Source organism: Phyllobates terribilis, unplaced genomic scaffold, assembly GCF_046119375.1.
Source record: "Phyllobates terribilis strain yellow unplaced genomic scaffold, ASM4611937v1 Scaffold_2__4_contigs__length_985480577, whole genome shotgun sequence".
NCBI lineage: Eukaryota > Metazoa > Chordata > Amphibia > Anura > Dendrobatidae > Phyllobates > Phyllobates terribilis.
In genome coordinates this window covers 46249594-46269384 of record NW_027362762.1, presented here as the reverse complement: position 1 = coordinate 46269384, position 19791 = coordinate 46249594, and the positions used below count along the sequence as shown (strand labels likewise).

General features: G+C 39.9%; 1 protein-coding gene across 1 annotated transcript in view; it reads left to right on the top strand.

The window, feature by feature from the left end:
• Window positions 1–19791, top strand: part of WNT11 (Wnt family member 11) — a 185674-nt gene that overhangs the window by 71168 nt on the left and 94715 nt on the right. Inside the window, exons 3-5 of the mRNA XM_073661500.1 lie at window positions 4106–4341; window positions 18376–18653; window positions 18796–19088. Coding sequence (XP_073517601.1) covers window positions 4106–4341; window positions 18376–18653; window positions 18796–19088 — 807 coding nt within the window. The remainder of the gene's footprint in view (window positions 1–4105; window positions 4342–18375; window positions 18654–18795; window positions 19089–19791) is intronic.

Below are 19791 nucleotides of genomic sequence, written 5' to 3'. Positions count from 1 at the left end.
GAGGGGAAAAAAAGAGCAAAAATAAAAAATTACTCGGTCTTGTGTGTTACAATTTTGGTGTACAGGAAGCCGACCAAGAATTGTCACCAGAAAATAATATTAAATTTCCCTCAATGTTTTAATAGAATGGGGCAGATTGATGAAAACTGAAAGGAAAACTGTGTATGTTGCCCATAGCAACCAATCACAGCGCAGCTTTCATGTTACCAGAGTAGAATATGAAATGAAAGGTGGTCTGTCATTGGTTGCTATGAACAACATTCTGCCCCATAGCTTACAGGACTGTTTACATACTATAGACGTTTATCGACCTAATACTTGGATGTTTAGGGTACGACCTCTGTGGCCCCTGACAATACAGTCTGGTGGTGGCTGCACATTCAAGGTCACTCTTCATTAAGGTGAATGAGATATGTGGACACAAAAGAATGAGTGACCATAGAAGCAGATGCGTACCTAGAAGTCATGGGCCCAATAGCCTCACCCCTTCTACGCCACCCTCAAAAATATGTATATATTCGGCTAAGTAAGCAGGGTGACGGCGCAGTGGAGCGTACTAACCAACTTTTAAAGACAAGGATAGGGACATGTATTTTGACATGTATACAGTATTTGTGCTGAAGTTCCTTAGTGTTCTCGCCCGCTACAATACACCTTTCATGACCCCAATAGAGTATAATCCCTCAAAAATGCATCTAGCACTAAGTATGATGATCCCCACAGTACACCCCACCCACATGCACACAGTATGATGACCCTACAGTGTCTGCAACACATTATGATGTCCCCTCACAGGATGAGGACCCCATAATGCCCCCATACACAGAATGAGGACCTCATAGTGTCCCCACACACAGGATGAGGACCTTATAGTACCCCCCCACACAGGATGAGGACCCCACAGTACCACACACACACACACACACACACACAGTATGATGGCCCCTAAATCTCATCCCACTGTATGAAACCCTGATTTCCCCTACACAGTATAAGGGCCCTCACAGCTTCCACACACAACATCAAAACTACCTCACACACTACTATGATCTGCACAGCCCCACGCACACAGTATCATGGCGTCAGGGCTCCTGACACATAAAAGTAGTCCCCACACATCATTATGGTCCCACACAATATAATTGCCACCACACACAGTATCACAGCCCCCACACATGGTATCATGGCCTCCATACTCAATATGATGCCTCCAGAGTTTCCTGAGGATTAAGATACTGTTGAAATTGAGATGCTTGGGGGGGCAGTGCTGATCAGACTGGGCCATAGCAGCCATATAATCTCCTGCTATTTGTGGATTACTGCTACGGATCTGGGTGGTGGAACCTCTGTGCTGTGATACAAAGAGGGACCAGAGGGGTGTAACTAAGAGCCTACCCGGTCCGACCCTGGCCACACGGCGGCTTTGTCGACTCTGTGAACCAAGGAGGGACCGGGAAGGTGAACCAGGTGCCACTCTGGGACCGACCTTGTGTGAGAGCAGGTGACTCCCACCGGACTGATGGCCGAAGCCGACAGGCGCAGCTGATGAGCACAGCTGGTAGACAGGCTGGTGATGCGGGTAGACAAGCAGGCGGGCTCGGCAGATAGACAGGCAGGCGGGCTCAGCAGATAGACAGGCAGGCGGGCTCGGCAGATAGACAGGCAGGCGGGCACGGCTGATAGACAGGCAGGCGGGCACGGCTGATAGACAGGCAGGCGGGCACTGCAGATAGACAGGTAGGTGGGCACGGCTGATAGGCAAGCGGGCACGGCTGATAGACAGGCTGGTGATGCAGGTAGACAAGCAGGCGGGCACGGCAGATAGACAGGCGGGCACGGCTGATAGGCAGGCGGGCACGGCAGATAGACAGGCAGGCGGTCACGGCTGATAGACAGGCAGGCGTTCACAGCTGATAGACAGGCTGGCGGGCACTGGAACCTGAGGGCTGGAGAGAGTGTTAGCACACAAACAACTTTGCACAGGCACCTCCACTATGGAGAAGGTGCCTTAAGTAGGGACAGTCCTACAGCCATTGGCTGGGAACTTTTTAGGACAGCGCGCGCGTCCCCTTTAAGAGGAAGGGAGCGCGCACATGCGTGCCCTAAGTACAGAGACTGGGGATCTACGCACTGTGCGCGCACCCTGGACAGACGCTGCGATGAAGCCGGGGGGAGGAGCGGGGAACGCCGCGGTGGTGAGTAGATCGGCGTCTCTGTCGGGCAGGAGGCAGAGACGCCGACATTACCATTACCACTACATGCAAGTCACCTTCCAAAATAAAATGGAACCGTGCATCACTGTCCTTTAGATGACTGCTGCAGAACCTCGTATTATTCATCCTAACTGCTGCAGAACCTCATGATACAATTCCTGACTGCTGCAAAACATTATAATATACAGTTGTTGCAGTGTGTATCGTTAGTAGAGCCTCGCTGGCTGTTAAAACCTGCTACAAAATTATGCATATCCAGACAGTAGCTTCTGGCAATGTTTCTGGGAATTATAGCCCACTTCTCTTGTGCAATGGCTCCCTGGTCAATAGTATTCTTTTTTCCTTTGTGCTGCAATAGCCTTCACCTTTCACCAAAGAGTTTCTTTGGGGTTCAAGCCAGGCGACTGTGACGGATACGCCAAAATTTTCAAGAACTTCTGGAAGCAAGCCTTGATGGACCATGAGATATACTTGGGATCATTGTCCTGTAGGAAGGTCCCATGACGCCCGAGCTTCATCTTCCTCACAAAAGGCATGATGTTTTCTCCAAGGAATTCCTGATTCTTGTTTGAATCCATCTTGCCCGCCACACTCTACAGGTTTCCAGTCTCAGAGGAAGAAAAGCAGCTAGATAGCATCATCACGCAATCAGCATACTTTACTGTGGGCTTCAGAGCCATCGACATACTTGACTGTAGGCTTCAGAGTCATTGGATTACTTCACTATATGCATCAGTCATTGGATTACTTCACTGTAGGCATCACCAAGCCACCTCCATGCTTCACTATAGACATCACTGAACCATTTCCATGCTTCACCACAGACGTTGCTGAGCTACCGTCATATTTTACTGAAGTCTTCACTAAGCTACCACCATGCTTTACTGTAGTCATCTCCAAGCCAGCCTCTACCATGCTTCACTGTAGGCATCACCAAGCCCCTGACATGCTTTACTGTAGTCATCTCAAAGCCTCTAATATGCTTCACTGTAGGTATCACCAAGCCCCTGCAATGCTTCACTGTAGGAATAACTCAGTCATCACCATACCTCCCTATAGGCATCACGTGCCCCTCAAATGCTTCACTGTAGACATCACCGAACACCCACCATTCTTCACTGCATGCACCTTACTGTGCAAACTGAAACCTCAGTACCTACTGCCACCACATCTTGCTGCCGGTCTTTTACAGTCACACAAGGGGTTTTGACCACCTGCCTTCTCAGGAATATGGTGGTTTCCTGTGACAGCTTTGTCTTTCTAGCACATCCAGGTAGTGTAGCCGGTGTTCCTATAATTCTGAAGTTGTTGTGACCTTTGCTTCCAGCTGTATCTCGAGGAACATTCAATACGTTTGTATCTTTTTGTTTCCTTTTCCTTGTTTCTGCAAGGCAGGGATCTCTTCTCGTAACTTTTTTGGACCACACTAACGACTTATTTTAACATCCAATAAAGTATCACAGTCAACAAACCCCCAGTAAATCCTGATATGTGATGTGTTTTATCTCAGGCACACCTAATGTAACTAATGAAGCAGTTTATTATTGCATCCGGTGCTGGAGACAAATGTTTGCTCGTATGGGGAGGATACTATTTCTGAGTTGAATAATCCTGACACGTCAGTAAAATAGGCATTTTGTAGTAAATTTGGAGAAACCTCTTGTTATATTAGTTGTGTTGAGATATTTACATTGTTTTTGTTTTATTGGTTAATTGCAAACAGCAGAAAGTTTGTAAAATTTGCTAATAAACCAAATTTACAATGCCGGCTGAATCATTCTAATTGCTACTACACATCCTGACTGCTGCAGAACCTCATTATATATATCCGGATTGTGGCAGGACTTCGGATTGTATGTTAATTGAAATGCTCTGTTTTCTTTTTCTTGCAGAGCATTGTCCAAGACCTCGGCCTCCCTGGCCTTGAATCAGACGCAGCACTGTAAACAGCTGGATGGTTTGGTCTCTTCCCAGATGCAGCTCTGCCGAAGTAACCTGGAACTGATGCAGACAATCATCCAGGCAGCAAAAGAGGTGAAGAAAACCTGCATCAAAGCATTCTCCGATATGAGGTGGAACTGCTCGTCCATAGAGCTGGCTCCAAACTTCAATCAGGATTTAGAACGAGGTAAGGTCATGCAATAACTTAATGATGTGTCCTAATACTCTGATGTGTTTGTATAAGAATTGCTCATCCCCTATATAAAAGTCACTATCTTACAGTATACCCTCTCAGCTCTATACTCAGATGTTCAGTGAAGCAGCTCTCACCCCCTCTCACAGCAGGAAGTCCCAGCATGATCTCTAGTGCCAGTCAGCAGATGGATTACATCCAGCCAACCAGCCGCATGTAATCAGACTCTTATTTTTTTTGTAAAGGTGGAGAAATTCACCACCACCCACACTCAGCAGTCAGCAAATTCTTCTGTTCTGGCAAGGGAAGTCATGGTTTTGATTGACAGAAGGCTAGCCTTCTGTATAGCTACAGTGTCACTGAAAGGAGTCAATATGAGGGGGAGATGTGAGCCATTTGGTTAGGCACAAAGACGTAACTCCAAACTCCTGGTCTCTAATGCAATATGGGGGGACCATTACGTACCACCTCTAACATGGCACAGCCGCCTTTGGGGCCCATCAGGTACCAGCACCTGAGTGCAACTGCTTCCACTTCATCCCCTATAGCTGAGCCTGAACCATGTTAGGACTTGCACAGAGTTTTCTCAGACTGGGCACATGGTTCTATAAAAAAAAAGATCAATATGTGAATAAGCCCATTGGCCAGTATGGGTCCATATAACATCGTGGTCTGAGAACGAGTGAATCCCAGAACCAAAGAAGTGAACAAAGTGAAGGTGAAATATAAATCTTTATTGATAAAATATCAAAGTACAAAGATTAAAATCAGATAGAAGGAATAACCTGGTAGCAATAGCTATATAACCAAAATGAGGGATCAAGTCAACACTCTAGGGTGGGGTAAGTCAGCACTGTAGGGTGGGGTAAATCAACACTAATGTGGAGTCAAATCAACACTGTAGGGTGGGGTAAATCAGCACTGTAGGATGGGGTCAAATCAGCACTGTAGGGTGGGGTAAATCAGCACTGTAGGGTGGGGTAAATCAACACTCTAGGGTGGGGTAAATCAGCACTCTAGGGTGGGGTAAATCAGCACTGTAGGGTGGGGTCAAATCAGCACTGTAGGATGGGGTAAATCAGCACTGTAGGGTGGGGTAAATCAACACTCTAGGGTGGGGTAAATCAGCACTGTAGGGTGGGGTAAATCAACACTCTAGGGTGGGGTAAATCAACACTCTAGGGTGGGGTAAATCAGCACTGTAGGGTGGGGTCAAATCAGCACTGTAGGGTGGGGTCAAATCAGCACTGTAGGGTGGGGTAAATCAGCACTGTAGGGTGGGGTAAATCAGCACTGTAGGGTGGGGTAAATCAGCACTGTAGGGTGGGGTAAATCAGCACTGTAGGGTGTGGTCAAATCAGCACTGTAGGATGGGGTCAAATCAGCACTATAGGATGGGGTCAAATCAGCACTATAGGATGGGGTCAAATCAGCACTGTAGGGTGGGGTAAATCAGCACTGTAAGGTGGGGTTAATCAGCACTGTAGGGTGGGGTAAATCAGAACTGTAGGGTGGGGTAAATTTACACCTTCTAGTGTAGGGTCAAATCAGCACTGTAGGGTGAGGTAAATAAGCACTGTAGGGTGGGGTCAAATCCACACTGTAGGGTGGGGTAAATCAGCACTGTAGGGTGGGGTAAATCAACACTTTAGGGTGGGGTAAATCAACACTCTAGGGTGGGGTAAATCAACACTCTAGGGTGGGGTAAATCAGCACTGTAGGGTGGGGTAAATCAGCACTGTAGGGTGGGGTAAATCAACACTTTAGGGTGGGGTAAATCAACACTTTAGGGTGGGGTAAATCAACACTTTAGGGTGGGGCCAAATCAACACTGTAGGGTGGGGTAAATCAATACCCTAGGGAGGGGTCAAAGCACTGTAGGGTGGGGTCAAATCAGCACTATAGGGTGGGTTTAAATAAACACTCTGGGGTGGGGGGAAATGTACTAATGTATATTTCTAATACTTCTACTTGTAGCATATAGTAGAAATCTATTACATTGGGGACCATGGGTCATTGGACTTTGTTGCCACGATCCAGTAATATATCCAAAGGATAAGTGCCCAGATTGTGTTCAGAAAAACAAATCCTGAATAAGAACCCAGAAGTTGCTACATCAAAACTAGAGGAAGGCCGTGTAGATTTCTCTGTTTCGGCAACAAGCAAATGATCCCATCCGTCATGATCAGTAATTATCTGCAGCTATAGCAGCGGAGACAGTGACAGACTGAGGGTGCCAATCAGAGATTTTTCACTATTTTGAGGTTCGTAAACCTCTTCTAAGCTCAGACTTTATTCAGACAATTTTTAATTTTTGTTTTCTTTGACTGAATTGTAGGTTGAAGCTTCATTGAGTGAGAGTAAAGGGAGAAAAAAAATAAAGATAATGACTGACAGGCTAGGAGGAAGCAGTAGATGGAAAGAAATACGGGAGAAAAACAAAAATGAGATCAAAAGATAAAGAGGGATGAGCAAGAGGCCGGCACCGAAAGCCAAAAAGAGTCTGGGAGTCCTACATAGATTGAAAGTAACAAAATTAATATAAGTGTCCATAATCGGTAAAATACATCTTTTTATTATTTGATATGAAATAAAATATAATAAAATAAATATCTAAATAAAGATAAGAGTATTTAGAAACCAAAAAATATTAATGTTCTGATGAGATGTAAAAACAAATAAAATAAAAATGAAAGGCCAAGCATTTGTAGTATTATTGTATTAAGGGGAAAATTAGACATGTATAAAACTATGAGGTTAAATAAAGAAATAAAAAAATAATTTTTTTTTTAAAACATAAAAATAATAATATAAATAAATAATAAATAAATAAAAATAAAATAAAAATAAAAATAAATAAAAAATATATATATATATATAGATACTAAAAAAGTTAGGTGCCAGTATGAAATTTCTACCATGGGTCACCTGGTTCCTGGCCATGGTTGGGCAAATCTCCGATGTGATCGTGGGTCTAGCGGCCAAAGCGAACAGCATATTAGGAATCTATGACACTAGTTTGGGCGCATTGGGCCCATGATTAGGCCAAAATTTGTGACCTTAATATGGGTGCAAAAAAAATCTGATATTACAATTGTTGATGCTGCCCTTTACTTAATGAGAGGTCTTAGGAGGGCAACATAGCGCACGATGCACCCAATTCATCATTCTTTGCGCCTTTTTTTTTATTAGAGTAAAAGTTTAGTTTTTTTTAAGCATTTTTATTTTCGATCCAAATTCATTATGGCTTTTGCACCATTTTTATGCTAGTTTTCTTTCAGTCCTTGTCATTGTTTTTGAATTTGCTGATCCATGTAGACCTGGTTTTCATTATCTTGATGTTTTTGGTTACTTTATTTTTTGTGCACAAGCGTACTCCAGTACCCTAGTGGAGTACAAAATCTAAATTTTATCTTTGTGTAGTTGAATACTGCCAAAAAATAACATGAAACCGTGTAAAACTTATTGCAACATTTTAGTCTAAAAAGGCACAAAATAAAAAAACAAGACAGAAAAGAAAAGCAGAAAAACAAGTCAATTCGAATTCATATACAAATCTTCACAAATGTGTGCGGTGGGCTTTTTTTTGGACAAAGACAGGATTATCTAAGAACAAATCAAAAAGTAAAACCTTTTCAAAGTAAAGATTATGTTTTCTTTTCATTTCCCTTCCATTTTTTTTTTTTTTAAAGCAAATAAAAAAAAATCTAATAAATAATACAAAAATTTACAAAAAGAATTTTTCAAAATCAAAAATTAAAGCCCCAGCCTAAAAAAAAAAAATGTCACATATATTTTTTTCACAGCTACATGATGGGATTGATGTAATGTGAGAGGGATCAGAATGAAGACGTAGCGAGATCGGGTCTCTCATGCTTGTTTTGGCCTTGGCGTGAACTTTCGACCTTGTGTAAAAATCGCACACAAAGCAGCCAGTTTCTTTTAAAACCGCATTTTAGACGACAAGAAAGAGCAGAAAAAAAAGAGTTAAAGAACATGGGGGGGCTAAAATGCAAAAGGTGAAATAAAAAACAGATATAAGAGGATGGAGGAGTACATGCAATTTTTTATTTTGCATTTTTTTTTCTTCCAATTTTTCTTGTTGTTTTTTTTTTTTGAGGAGGGGGGAGGTAAGTTAAATACTTTTTTACCTTTTTTTCCCATCAGGACATTAAATTATTTGGATTTTTCTGTAACAAAAAATAACAGTATGTAAAAAAAAAGGATATTTTAAAACAGTCAGAAAAAGTTAAAAGAGGTGACCAGATATACTGATTATAAAGGATATCACGGCTCACTGTTTTACTGATACTCTGGATCTTAGTGAATCACATGATGTGAAAAAAAGCAGAATCTCCATCTCTCCAAGGATCTGGTATCATATTGTAAAAGTGGAACTGAGACGACAACGGATTATAATCTAAAGTACACAGGGCAAATCAAACTTAAATCCTAGATTATCATTTTAATATTTCCAGGGACGTTTAAGCTCGGTAGAGACATGTAAGTAACAAAAAGTACTGACCTTGTAACAGCAGAATATCCCATCACAGCCGACGATGAAAGCTTTCATGTAATACTAACCTTATTATGGAACATGTTCTAATTCAACATTGTTCTCCGTGTTCACAAATATATGTACTATAATCAGAAGTCATGGGTGTAGCGAGGGGTTCAGCTCGGGTGGGGAGAAACATCTGAGTGGGCCCCTAACCAGGTAACCCTGATTAAAACTACAGTGGCGAGCCCTAATAGTGGATGTAGGAGAACCTCAACAGATGACCACGCTGTTACTGGAACAATACCCTATACAAAGGCCAACACTGATATTACCACCACACAGTGACCATCCCTGAAGGACATAGACAGACCAAGATAATATATAGTTCATGATAATGCACAATGCCACCTGCTTTGCAGTAGAAATGGACCCCTTTACCTCTTGGGCTCCTGTGCGGTTGTACAGGTTGCACCAATGGTATGTCCACCTCTGGTGACTATATAGTGGTAGATACCAGTGCTGCAGAACATGTAAAAGACAGTAGAGTTACAAATAGTGACTTGCGTCTGACGTTCTTTCTAATTGAGCCACTCACTTTTCCCGTCTTTTCCATCTGGCCCAGACCGACATGACAACTTCTCCAGTCAGGACTCGGCTGTAGAGATTACAATAAAGACACATCTGACTTCTCGCATTTCCAGCATCGTCTCCCATCTATTCCTCATCCTTTCGGGGCCCCATACTGGCAAAATTTTTGGGTACCCTTGAGACTTCACCCAAGCTCTACTCCAGGGAATAAATATGGCCAGCTCGGGTCCCCACTTTTTTGTTCAGAAGGAATCTCTGGACATTAATCTCCTCCCTCATTAACAAAGAAAGAATGGGTGAGAAAGTTCCATTTTCTTCTTTTATGTAATTGAATTGTGATAATTGTGTTTGGTCTGCACTCAGACTACACAGTGTGCAATTACGTTCTTATGTCACTTTTATCTTCATGAACTCTTGGATACTGGGTAAATGTGTGGTCTATGAGTACATGTTTAGTGATTATCTTGGCTAATTATACCTATGGAAAAACAATCTATATTTCAGAGGGTTTCTGTTTGACACAGGGTTGTTGCACTGATCCCTGTCCATCTACTCTCCCTCTGTTATAGAATCTATCCTAATGGTTTTTTGATCTCCAGACGGCAGGGTTGATTCAAAAAATATTTTAAATATAGGGGCGGTCTCTGAGCTATATTTCTGGTAGCTAACAGTTTGGCTTAGTGACTCGTTCTATGTTTTTTGAGTGGCACATTTTACATTTTATATATCGTTATTAAAAGTTATGTTTTAAGTTTTCACATTCCTGCTGTCAAATTGTCCACACCGTGACCAGACCACATGTTACTACCACATAGTGACCGAATAATACCACATACAAGGAATGTCGCTACATCCTAACCAGACCACATATTACCACCAAATAGTAACCGAATAATACCACAAACAAGGAACAAATACCACCACACCACGACCAGACCACATATTACCACCACATAGTTACTGAATAATACTACCTACAACGGACAAATACCGCCACACCGTGACCAGATCACATATTACCACCACATAGTGACCAAATAATACCACATACAAGGGACAAATACCGCCACACCGTGACCAGATCACATATTACCACCACATAGTGACCGAATAATACCACATACAAGGGAGAAATACCGCCACACTGTGACCAGATCACATATTACCACAACATAGTGACCAAATAATACCACATACAAAGGACAAATACCGCCACACCGTGACCACATCACATATTACCACCACATAGTGACCAAATAATACCATATACAAGGAACAAATACCACCACACCGTGACCGGACCACATATTACCACCACATAGTGACCGAATACTACAATACTGATCATTAATAAAAAAAACACAATACTAATATTACAATAAGTGCCAATAAACACAGAAGCTCTGTATATAGTATACAGTGTATAGTGTCAGTGTACAGCAAACACACTGACTCACCAGTGACATCTCTAGTTGAAGTCCTTCATCTTCGCTTTTCTTGTTCAGACAGCCATCACTTCTTCCAGCCAGGACTCCTCTCTGCATAAAATAACACAAGTTATCTAGAGCAGCTTCCAGAGCACATTCCCCAATTTTTCCCCATCTTCTACACTACACCAAATGAAGAAAAAAAGCAACATAATGTCACCCCGCACAGTAACAGGACCCCACACTGAAAATAGTATACTCTAAAATAAAATACATCACAGCAGTAATAATATCCTTTAATTAGCCCCTACAGTAATAACGTCCCACATCCTGCCCCCATGTCTCCATCCTGCCCCCAATGTCTCCATCCTGCCCCCATTATTTCCATAATTAGCCCCTACAGTAATAATGTCCCACATCCTGCCCCCAATGTCTCTATCCTGCCCCAATGTCTCTATCCTGCCCCAATGTCTCCATCCTGCCCCCAATGTCTCCATCCTGCCCCCAATATCTCCATTCTGCCCCCATTGTCTCCATCCTGCCCCTATTTGTCTTCATCCTGCCCCCATTTGTCTCCATTCTGCCGCCAATGTCTCCATTCTGCATCTATGTTTTCATCCTGCCTCCATGTCTCCATTTGTCTCCATTCTGCCCCCATGTCTCCATTCTGCCTCCATTGTCTCTATCCTGCCCCGATTTGTCTCCATCCTGCCCCCATGTCTCCGATGGTCTCCATTCTGTCCCCAATGTCTCCATTCTGCCCCCATTGTCTTCATTCTGCCCCCAATGTCTCTACCATCCTGCCCCCATGTCTCAATTTGTCTCCATCCTGCCACCAATGTCTCCATCCTGTCCCCAATGTCTCCATCCTGCCCCCATTTCTCCATTCTGCCCCATGTCTCTCCATTCTGCCCCAATGTTTCCATTCTGACGTCCTGTGTGCGCGCCGGTGCCTTAGCCACTGCGCCACTCTGTTGTTCTGTAGACTACAGGAATATAGCAATTTGCGGTCTACAAAAAGGAGAGCGGTAGTGCAGGGACATCATGTCTATGTACAAGAATATAATTACTATAAGACTGCCTCCTATGTACAAGAATATAACTACTATAATACTGCCCCCTATCATAGGGGGCAGTATTATAGTAGTTATATTCTTGTACATAGGGGCCCTATGTACAAGAATATAACTACTATAATACTGCCCCCTATGTACAAGAATATAACCACTATAATACTGCCCCCTATGTACAAGAATATAACTACTATAATACTGCCCCCATGTACAAGAATATAACTACTATAATACTGCCCCTATGTACAAGAATATAACTACTATAATACTGCCCCTATGTACAAGAATATAACTACTATAATACTGCCCCCTATGTACAAGAATATAACTACTATAATACTGCCCCCTATGTACAAGAATATAACTACTATAATACTGCCCCCTATGTACAAGAATATAACTACTATAATACTGCCCCCTATGTACAAGAATATAACTACTATAATACTGCCCCCTATGAACAAGAATATAACTACTATAATACTGCCCCTATGTACAAGAATATAACTACTATAATACTGCTCCTATGTACAAGAATATAATTACTATAATACTGCCTCCTATGTACAAGAATATAACTACTATAATACTGTTCCCTATGTACAAGAATATAACCACTATAATACTGCCCCCTATGTACAAGAATATAACTACTACAATACTATTCCTATGTACAAGAATATAACTACTATAATACTGCCCCCTATGTACAAGAATATAACTACTATAATACTGCCCCTATGTACAAGAATATAACTACTATAATACTGCCCCTATGTACAAGAATATAACTACTATAATACTGCCCCCTATGTACAAGAATATAACTACTATAATACTGCTCCCTATGTACAAGAATATAACTACTATAATACTGCCCCCATGTACAAGAATGTAACTACTATAATACTGCTCCTATATACAAGAATATAACTACTATAATGCTGCCCCTATGTACAAGAATATAACTACTATAATACTGCTCCTATGTACAAGAATATAACTACTATAATACTGCCCCTATGTACAAGAATATAACTACTATAATACTGCTCCTATATACAAGAATATAACTACTATAATACTGCCCCTATGTACAAGAATATAACTACTATAATACTGCCCCTATGTACAAGAATATAACTACTATAATACTGCTCCTATATACAAGAATAAAACTACTATAATACTTCCCCTATGTACAAGAATATAACTACTATAATACTGCTCCCTATGTACAAGAATATAACTACTATAATACTGCCCCCTATGTACAGGAATATAACTACTATAATACTGCTCCCTACGTACAAGAATATAACTACTATAATACTGCCCCTATGTACAAGAATATAACTACTATAATACTGCTCCCTATGTACAAGAATATAACTACTATAATACTGCTCCTATGTACAAGAATATAATTACTATAATACTGTCCCTATGTACAAGAATATAACTACTATAATACTGCTCCTATGTACAAGAATATAACTACTATAATACTGTCCCTATGTACAAGAATATAACTGCTATAATACTGCTCCTATATACAAGAATATAACTACTATAATACTGCCCCTATGTACAAGAATATAACTACTATAATACTGCCCCTATGTACAAGAATATAACTACTATAATACTGCCCCCTATGTACAAGAATATAACTACTATAATACTGCTCCTATGTACAAGAATATAACTACTATAATACTGCTCGTATGTACAAGAATATAACTACTATAATACTGCCCCCTATGTACAAGAATATAACTACTATAATACTGCTCCTATGTACAAGAATATAACTACTATAATACTGCTCCTATGTGTAAGAATATAACTACTATAATACTGCCCCCTATGTGCAGGAATATAACTACTATAATACTGCCCCTATGTACAAGAATATAACTATTATAATACTGCCCCCTATGTACAAGAATATAACTACTATAATACTGCCCCTATGTACAAGAATATAACTACTATAATACTGCCCCCTATGTACAAGAATATAACTACTATAATACTGCTCCTATGTACAAGAATATAACTACTATAATACTGCTCCTATGTACAAGAATATAACTACTATAATACTGCCCCTATGTACAAGAATACAACTACTATAATACTGATCCTATGTACAAGAATATAACTACTATAATACTGCCCCTATGTACAAGAATATAACTATTATAATACTGCCCCCTATGTACAAGAATATAACTACTATAATACTGCCCCTATGTACAAGAATACAACTACTATAATACTGATCCTATGTACAAGAATATAACTACTATAATACTGCCCCTATGTACAAGAATATAACTATTATAATACTGCCCCCTATGTACAAGAATATAACTACTATAATACTGCTCCTATGTACAAGAATATAACTACTATAATACTGCTCCTATGTACAAGAATATAACTACTATAATACTGCCCCCTATGTACAAGAATATAACTACTATAATACTGCTCCTATGTACAAGAATATAACTACTATAATACTGCTCCCTATATACAAGAATATATCTACTATAATACTGCTCCCTATGTACAAGAATATAACTGCTATAATACTGATCCTATGTACAAGAATATAACTACTATAATACTGCTCCTATGTACAAGAATATAACTACTATAATACTGCTCCTATGTACAAGAATGTAACTGCTATAATACTGATCCTATGTACAAGAATATAACTACTATAATACTGATCCTATGTACAAGAATATAACTACTATAATACTGCTCCTATGTACAAGAATATAACTACTATAATACTGTTCCTATATACAAGAATATAACTACTATAATACTGTTCCTATATACAAGAATATAACTACTATAATACTGCTCCTATGTACAAGAATATATCTACTATAATACTGCCCCTATGTACAAGAATACAACTACTATAATACTGATCCTATGTACAAGAATATAACTACTATAATACTGCTCCTATGTACAAGAATATAACTACTATAATACTGTTCCTATATACAAGAATATAACTACTATAATACTGCTCCTATGTACAAGAATATAACTACTATAATACTGCTCCTATGTACAAGAATATAACTACTATAATACTGTCCCTATGTACAAGAATATAACTACTATAATACTGCCCCCTATGTACAAGAATATAACTACTATAATACTGCTCCTATGTACAAGAATATAACTACTATAATACTGCCCCCTATGTACAAGAATATAACTACTATAATACTGCTCCTATGTACAAGAATATAACTACTATAATACTGCCCCCTATGTACAAGAATATAACTACTATAATACTGCCCCTATGTACAAGAATATAACTACTATAATACTGCCCCCTATATACAAGAATATAACTACTATAATACTGCCCCTATGTACAGGTATATAACTACTATAATACTGCCCCCTATGTACAAGAATATAACTACTATAACACTGCCCCTATGTACAAGAATATAACTACTATAATACTGCCCCCTATGTACAAGAATATAACTACTATAATACTGCCCCTATGTACAAGAATATAACTACTATAATACTGCCCCCTATATACAAGAATATAACTACTATAATACTGCCCCTATGTACATAAGTATAACCACTTACTGATGCACAAAAATGTAACTATTATAATAATATGACTTGCATGATAACATGTATCTGTCTATCTGTATTTGTTGGTATCTTGGACGCTGTAGCAGTCTGTTCTGCAGTTGTATGTCGTTAGCGTGTGTTGTAGAGATCAGCGTGACATACCATAGGTGGAATGGACTCGGTGAATGTCTTAGAAGAGATGCCAAACTGTAAGACTCCTGGACAGCAGTCAAATGTCCCTTTCATTTGTCAGGGGGGCGATCATCGGATAGATGACAGAGGTGGCACATGGTCAAAAGATTCTCAGGATTCCTCCACTCTCCTGCTGTTTGTATATTAGATACATGAGCCACTTCTCATAATCTTCCAATTAAAGGGGTTTTCCATTTTCAGGAAAGTTGTGTCCTTGGGTTTAATTTGCTGTTAAAAAAATTAATAAGCTTTTAATAAATGTGCTTTTCTTCCTCTCCAGTGCTAAGTCTCCACCGCTGCTCCCGGTGTTGTCTACAGTCTAGGTATCACATCGATATCTCTGCAGCCAATCAGTGAGTTCAAGGGCTAGTGGTATCTACATGAGTATTGCTTTCGAGCTCAGTGATTGACTGCAGCGCTGTCAAAGTGAAGCCAACATCAGAGACCAAGAGCAGCAGTGAAACTAACTTAATGTTCCTGCTTATCATTAAGACATTTAGGGTGTGATTCATTCTTGCATTTGCACCTTTCCAAGTTTTTGGTGTGTTGTTTTTTACGTTTTTTTCATTAGTGCCTTATTTTTTTTATTTGCACCTGTTCACCTATTTCTTTTTTTTTTAATGATTAGTCATTGTGAATGAAGTTTGGGGTTTTTAAAACTTTTTTGGCAGATTCATCAATTGCAACTTTTTAAAAAGTCACAAAATTTTGGCACAAATGTGCTCCAATCCCCCCCCCCCCCCCGGAATGAGTTTATGTACGTTCGAAATTTTTGTTCTAAATTTTTTTGTACATTTTATTGGAATGTGAGTGTTTTTTTGCACTAAAAACTGTTAAAGACAAAAATAAAGTACCTTTTCTATCGTGCTTCAAATTCATAAACCGCATGGGACGTTTCGAAAAATTTAGTGGCAAAAACGTCAATTAATACCGGAAAGCAAAAGACAAGAGAAAGTGACTTAAAAATCCTGCGAATAATAAATAGGGCCCTTCACAGTGTTTTCAGTTTTTAGGCAACCAGTTTAGTATTAATTGGCTAGTTTACAAAAAATCGTGAATGTGCTAGAATCTACTCTATCAGTCTGTTAAAAAATGTCTCAATCAAGAATTTTTTTGCATCTTTTCCATGATCCTGCTGAATTATTCCATTGGATTTTCATTTTAAAATTTTCTTTAATTAGTTTTACATTTTATTTTATACTTTTGTTTTCAAAAATTATTTTTTTGATTTTTTTTTTTTAAACCTTGTTATTTTTTTTTGCTTTCTTTCTAAATTCTGTTTTATTAATTCTACGGTATTTATTTAATTCCTATGTAACAAGTGGATAAAAAAAACAACAACAAAATTAAGTTATATTGTACTCTATCCTCATCAGTTCTCAGGAAATTCATAAAAATGTTTCCCCTTTTCCGCTGTAACATTAGCCATCAGAAAGTCGTAGACCGTGGCGATCCATCAAGGGTTAGGGGAACTCCTCTTGTGTGAGAAAGCTGCTCTTCATTAGTATTAACGAGTCAAAACCTCGGACTACGAGGATTGTGTTATTCTTTTTCATTATGTGGTTTACAGAAGCTAAACACCGCCAGGAAATGACAACTTTCCTACACCGAGTACAGAATTATTCGGCACCTCACTTTTCGAGAGCAGCGTTAATAATCTGAGAGTTACTTGTAGTTTGCAGACGATGAAAATGACCGATAAAATAACACGGTTGATGTTCATTTCCGCGTTTTTGCTGTCCATTAACTGTGATTAAGTTGGTGTTGGGTCATTGAGAGGCCTCATGTCTTGGATATTGTTATTTTTGGGATACTACTTATGTAAATTTTTAGCATTTTTATTTTTTATTCCCTTTTTCCATATTTTGTCAAATTTAAAGATTTGACCATCTACCCAAAAATTTAAGTCGGCCATTCAGTGGTCCGAACTTTCAGAAAACGGTGTAAACAGCTGCCAGTCTTATGTTTATAGTGGTCTTCCACCTCTGCCGTGACATCTGAACGATCAGGCATGTTGGGTTTTACCAATTTTTTTGTTTCCTGTGGCAAAGATGCCAGTCCCAGAGAGGTCTACTATGGCCAACTTTTTCCCCAATCAGCTAAGTGCTGATGCAGATATCCGTGTAAATCAGTTAGATCTCGAATTGACCAGAGCATAAGAGCTTTATATATTTCTAGGAGGCTGTGATACTCGGGTCGATAAAGCCACAACCAGTCCATGCATTGCAGTCTGAGATAGGACCGATTTCCACGGACGTCTGCATGAGCCCTTATAGGTGAAATATGAAACATGTAGACTTCTATGAGGCTTTACTGTACCTCCAAATTATGGAATGTCCCATCAAATGATCCTAGGGTTTTAAAACCTTTGTTATAAAGTGACACAATGTGGTGGCTCAGGGAGTTAGTATTGCTCAATGCATTGACCACATGGGAGAATTTTTGTTAAAGGTTGAGATGATTATAGAAAATATTTTTAAAAAGGCCCATTCCATATCCCATGTAGGATCTACAAGTCATGTCGGCACAATGACCGGTGTGATGAGTGGTCAACATCACTGAAATACAAGGAGTTGATGAATATTTTATTTATATTTTTTAGGTACAAGAGAATCAGCTTTTTTGTACGCTCTGTCTGCCGCTTCTATAAGTCATATGATTGCTAGGGCTTGCACCATTGGGGACCTCCCAGGTTGTTCTTGCGGCCCCATTCCTGGTGAGCCACTGGATCAAGGTTCTCGTTGGGGAGGATGTGCCGACAACGTCAACTATGGTCTTATGATGGGCTCTAAGTTCTCCGATGCCCCAATGAAGATGAAGAAGTCAGGATCTCAAGCCAATAAGCTAATGCATCTCCACAACAGCGAAGTCGGGAGACAGGTGCGTAGATTCTCCAAGATGGACATATATGTTGAGAATATCTTCCTAAAATTAAAAATATCTAAGTTTTAGGGATGTAAATGTTTATATACTTGTGTCTATAGATGTTCGAGTTTTTCAAAAACATTTTTTTTTTATTTAGGTGCTGAAATCCTCATTGGAGCTGAAATGTAAATGTCATGGAGTCTCGGGGTCTTGTTCTATTAAGACCTGTTGGAAAGGATTACTGGAACTTCGAGAGATCGCCTTGGATCTTAAAACCAAGTATCTATCAGCAACGAAGGTAGTTCATCGGCCAATGGGTACACGGAAACAGCTGGTGCCAAAAGACCTGGATATTCGGCCGGTGCGGGAGACAGAACTTATATATCTTCAAGGTTCTCCCGATTATTGTCTAAAGAATGAAAAGTTAGGATCTCATGGAACACAAGACCGGTGAGTTTGGCTTCAAGCACAAGCAAAAAAAAGTTTTGTGAAAACTTCTGTACAGTTAGTAGACGCCATGGAAATTGGACCTTTGTAGCGTGGTGTCCATACATCTACTGCTCTTTAATAGTTTGGCAAACAGTACCCTAACACATTGACCCCGTTTCCTCAAGACTGGCATTTCGTACGAAAGTCATAATGAGGGACCTGCAGGAATAAGATGCACATGCCACTTAATGAATTCGGTACATCTTATCAGTGGCGTGGGACTCCATGCACCTTGCCAGAAATGTTACTCTAGTCATAGACTGGAGTAACATTTCGGGTGTAATGTATGCAGCCACTTTTGATGAATTTGACCGGCGGGTGCAGCCACATCCTGGCCCGTCCAAGCTTTTCTCCAGGTCCGCCCTCTTTGGCGGAGTTTCTCGAAACTAACGTGAAAATATGAAATGTCGCAACAATTTGTGCAACTCTACAATGCAGAAAAAAATTGGCAACTTTACAAAGTGTTTTGTATTAGTTTTCTGGCACAAACAATTTGAGATATCGGGGGTATTGTCTTCCAACCATGGTTGATTCCTCACTTTGGTTCCTCCTCTTTTATATAGAACTAGAGATGAGCGAATCAATTTGAGGTGCATTGAATTCATTTACAATTTCTCAAAAAATGTGGATGTTTGAGACTCTCTTCCCCAGCCGCCATTTTGCA